General features: G+C 35.0%; 1 protein-coding gene across 2 annotated transcripts in view; it reads left to right on the top strand.

Moving 5' to 3' along the window:
- LOC106884262 (cartilage matrix protein) overlaps positions 1-4596 on the top strand; it is a 137636-nt gene extending 133040 nt beyond the window's left edge. For both annotated transcript variants that reach the window (XM_052973962.1, XM_052973963.1), the window contains one exon: positions 86-4596. In XM_052973962.1, coding sequence (XP_052829922.1) covers positions 86-93 — 8 coding nt within the window. In that variant the 3' untranslated portion in view covers positions 94-4596. The remainder of the gene's footprint in view (positions 1-85) is intronic.
- The last annotated feature ends 546 nt before the right edge of the window (positions 4597-5142 follow it).

The following is a 5142-nucleotide window of genomic DNA, read 5'->3' on the forward strand; positions in this document are numbered from 1 at the left end:
TATATATATATATATATATATTGAAATGCAACAATCTATGTAGTTATAAGAATTATATGTTTAAATATATCTTCTTTCATTGCAGGTGTATAGAAATCGGTGCCTATATTTTGAAGAAAACGGGACGGAAACCTTTAAAAATACATTCGTTGCCCTGCATTCCAGCCAGATGAGGAGTGATTCTTTTCCTGACCGGCTCTTACGATTTGTTTATGTTGTTGCTGTTGTTGTTATCGTTTTTATTGCTGCTACTACTGCTGCTGCTGCTACTGTTGTTATTGTTGCTGCTGTTGTTGTTGTTATTGTTGATGGTGATGATGGTTATGAAGATTTCTTTACTCATTTTTTCTCGCAATTCTGTAAAACATCTGAATAGTTTTTTTTTCTATTATTATTCTATTAAAATTCAAAACCAAAAAGCTAAATACAATGAAATTGAGACAGAAGAAATCTCCTGAAAAATAAATTAAATGATATAAAATTGATTAAAAAGAAAATCAACAAAAAAACTAACACACAATGGCAACAATTTTTTGTAGATGGAACAATGTGTAACCTTAAAAAACATTCATGTCAATAAAAAAATTGAAGTGAAAATGATAACAAGAAAAATCTATTTAAAACAAAGAATAATATTAATAACACTACTAAAACACACACAATAAACCTCAAAACCATAACAGACAAAAAAAAAAGACAATTCTGAAAGAATATAAAAAGAAAAGATATTTAAATAATAAAAAAAACTTGATTTATTTGTTCAAATATTATATTATAATTTTTGGACAATCTTCTTTTGCATTTTTTGCATATGTTTGCATTTTCCCCGTGTTCTTGTTGACATCGTATATTTGGTATCCTATTTCTATCATTATTCCTGTAATTATTTCGACATTGCGTTTTGAGTTCAAATTCTATCAAGGCCTGTTTTGCTTTTTATCATTTCGGGGTCGATGAAACAAATATAAGTTGAGCCCTGGGATCAATGTAATCGAATAGCCCCACTCGTCAAAAATTTCAGAAAGAATTATAGTTGTTGTTGTTTTTGTTGTTTAAACAGTGTGTTGGCCGAATGGTTAGAGCGTTGGACAAAAATGCTTAATGCCACTTCTGCATCTTAACGCTCTGAGTTCAAACATCAGCAAAATCGACTTCGTTTTTCAATCTTTTGGAGTCGATAGAATAAAGTACCAGTCAGATACTAGGATCGACGTAATTGGGTAACCCCCTCCCTCAAAATCTGGTGATCTTTTTTGTCAAATTTAGAAATAATTATTATAATTATTATTGGGCGGCGAGCTGGCAGAATCGTTAGCGCGCCGGACGAAATTCTTAGCGGTATTTCGCTCATCGCTGCGTTCTGAGTTCAAATTCCTCCGAGGTCAACTTTGCCTTTCATCTTTTCGGGGTTGATAAAATAAGTACCAGTTACGCACTGGGGTTGATGTAATCGACTTAACCCCTTCCCACATGCTGCCCTTGTGGCAAAAATTTGAAATCATTATTAGGCGACGCGCTGGCATTTCTTCCTGCCCTTTTGGGGTTGATAAATTAAGTACCAAATGAGCAGTAGAATCGATATTATTGATTTGCCCCTCCAGCTAAAATTGCTGGTCTTGAGCCCAAATTTTAAACTGCTATACTTCTAGTCGTTGTAATTGTTTGTACTTTGGTCTTGGATTCTCCATTTTTGAGAGCAAGGGTAATTCAATACCACCAAGCTTAGTATCTAAGACTAGTATTCTATTTTATCGACCACGGAAAGGTGAAAGGCAAAGTTGACCACAGCAGGGTTCGAATTCAGATCGTAAGGAACAAAAGTAATACGGCCGGGTATTTTGTCAGGCGCTTTATTTGTTCTGCTAATCTTGTCGAGATTAACTTGGCCTTTAATCCCATTCAGGGTCATTAGAATGAAGTACCAATCCACACGACTAATCCTCTTCTCAAAATTGCTGGCTTTGTGCCGAGGTCAGAAACCGCTGTCGTCGTTGTTGCTGTTATTTTCATACATTATAATTAATGATTTCAAATTCTGTCGCAAAGGCAGCAATATCCTTTCTACTAAAGGCACAAGTCCTGAAATTTGTGAGGAGGGGACTTGTCGGTAATATCGGCCCCCAGTACTTAATTTATCGATCCCGAAAGTATGAAAGGCAAAGTCGACCTCGGTGGAACTTGAACTCAGAACGTAGCGAGGGTCGAAATACAAGGCCAGCAATATCGGGGAAGAGAGTAAGTCGATTACATCGACTGCAGTACTCAGCTGGTATTTATTTTATCGACCCCCGAAAGGGATGAAAAGCAACGGAATTTGAACTCGGACGAAATGCCGCTGAAGCATTTTGTCCTGCTCGCTAACGACTCTTCCAGTTCGCCACCTTCTTTCTACACATTGTAATTCTTGTTCTTATTCTAACCAATGTTCTCGTACTTAAATTGTTTCAATGACGAGGACGGGGGCGGCGGCGGCGGCGGTGGTGGTATCGATGGCGACGACGACGACGACGAGAACTTACAGAAAGTTAGTTTATTTTATTTAAGCACCGAACTGCTATTTAAAAACAAATTTTAAATGTATTTCATTTAACTTAGCCGTACATTTTTTGCTGCAATAATTAAAATCCACTGAACAATTATATAATCCGTTATCTGCTCCGATTTTGTACGTTCTGAGTTCAAATCGCACCCAGGTCAACATTTTCTTTTTTTTTTTTTTTTTTTTTTTTTTCGTCTATCAGGAATTGATATACTAAAGTACCAGTTAAAGATATACGGTCGACATAACGACTATTCCCCCCACCTCACCCACGAAACAACAGTCATTGTAAATATACCGGAAAATGTTATTATTGATATCATCATCATCATTATTATTGTCATTATTAAGGCGAAATCTTAGCGGTATTTCGCCCGTCGCTACGTTCTGAGTTCAAATTCTGCCGAGGTCGACTTTACCTTTCATCCTTTCGGGAGCGATAAAATAAGTACCAGTTGAACACTGGAGTTGATGTAATCGACTCATTCCCACTTCCTCCAAGCTGCCCTTGCCGCCAAAATTTGAAATAATAATAATAATAATAATAATAATAATAACAATAACAATAACAATAATAATAATAATTATTATTATTATTATTATTCAGTAGTTTTATTTTTATAACGTGCTTTCACTTCACTACCGAGCGCAGCTCTGTGCGCCTTGGGTATGTGCTGTGGTTTGCTGTGGTGCTCTTATGTTTACTGTATTGAAAGTGTTTTGCGTAGAATGTGTGCAGTACCCAGTAGTGCAATTTTCTGTATGTTATATATATTTGTAAGTCCTGGTATTTTTGTTATGTATTTGTCTGAATATTTTTTTATTATACCTAAGGCACCTACTATGATAGGAATTGTTTCTGTTTTTAGATTCCACATTCGGGTTATCTCTATTTCCAGGTCTTTGTATTATGAAAGTTTTTCCATTTCTTTTAGAGAAACGTTGTCATCTGCTGGTACTGATACATTATTATTAATATTATTATTATTATTATTATTATTATTATTATTATTATTATTATTATTAAGGCGGCGGTGAGCTGGCAGAACCGGTTAGGGCGCTGGACGAAATGCTTAGCTGTATTTCGCCCATCGCTACGTTCTGAGTTCAGATTCTGCCGAGGTCGACTTTGCTTTTCATCTTTTCGGGGTCGATAAATCAAGTACCAGTTGCACACTGCGGTCGATGTAATCGACTTACCTCCTTCCTCAAAATTCCAGACCTTATGCCTACAGTAGAAAGTATTATTATTATTATTATCATCATCATTGTTGTTATTGTGTTTATTCTATTCTTTTTCTTTTGTATACATATAAATATCCATTTATGGACATATAAATGTTTGTTTGCTCTTGTATGCCGACTTGTCATTAAATATACGTATATTTAAGTAAATGTATGAATTCACGCGAACACACGCACACACACACACACACACACACACACACACACACACACACACACACACACACACACACACACACACACACACATACACACGAACACACACATACGTTCATACATACTTTCACAGAGAGACAGATTTTTCTATTTATCGACATATATATATACATACATGTGAACGGTGGTAATATTCATATATCATATATAAATATATGTACGTATAAGTATATCGACATTTATACGCACCGACACCCACACATGTGCAGACGCACTCACACACACATATATAAATATTGCATGTTTGTACGTCTGGTCAGATATGCTGGTTCCTGGAAATGATTGTCGCTGCCTTTCCGTTTAGGAAACTTCTTCCTCGGGTACAGTATGCAATACGAAACTTCCAGTTGACATGTAGTAACAGTTGATTCAGATACATTTTGTTTTCTCTCACTCCATCTGTTTTCTCTCTTCGTTCCTTTCTATAGAAGAGCATTGGCTCGAAACATTAAACCCTTCTTCTATTCTCCTTGAGCGTTAAAGTAATACACATTCTTTGTTGTTCTACCTATCTATGTGTGTGTTTGCATATTTTTTGTATATTTTGAACCATTTATATACATGTGTGCGTGTGTATCTGCGTGTGTGTGTGTGTGTGCATATATATGTTTGTATATATGTATACATGTTTGTACATAAGTATGTATCTATGTACACATATATATATGTATATATACACATATATGTATGTGGGTGTGTATATATATATATATATGCATATGCTTCTCTGTGTGTGTTTGTGTATATATGTGTGTGTATGTATATGTATGTACATGTGCGTAGATATATGTATGTATAAATATATATACATGTTATGCATAATACACACACACATACACACACAAAGACTATGCATACTGGGGTGCGTCACACGCGTGTACGTAGGTATATACATTTTTTATTTATACACTAATAATTATGTGTCTGCAAGTATATACATGTGTGTGCGTGCGTGTGTATCTGTGTATGTGCGGCATATGTATGTATATATACATATGAATACTTCTGTGTGCGTGAGTATATATATATATATATATATATGCACATATACGCATATATGTAAAAACACACACACAAACGTATGTATAGCTATTTACTGAATTTTTAGGTAGTTATATATATATATATATATATATATATAT

This window comes from Octopus bimaculoides, chromosome 17 (assembly GCF_001194135.2).
Source record: "Octopus bimaculoides isolate UCB-OBI-ISO-001 chromosome 17, ASM119413v2, whole genome shotgun sequence".
NCBI lineage: Eukaryota > Metazoa > Mollusca > Cephalopoda > Octopoda > Octopodidae > Octopus > Octopus bimaculoides.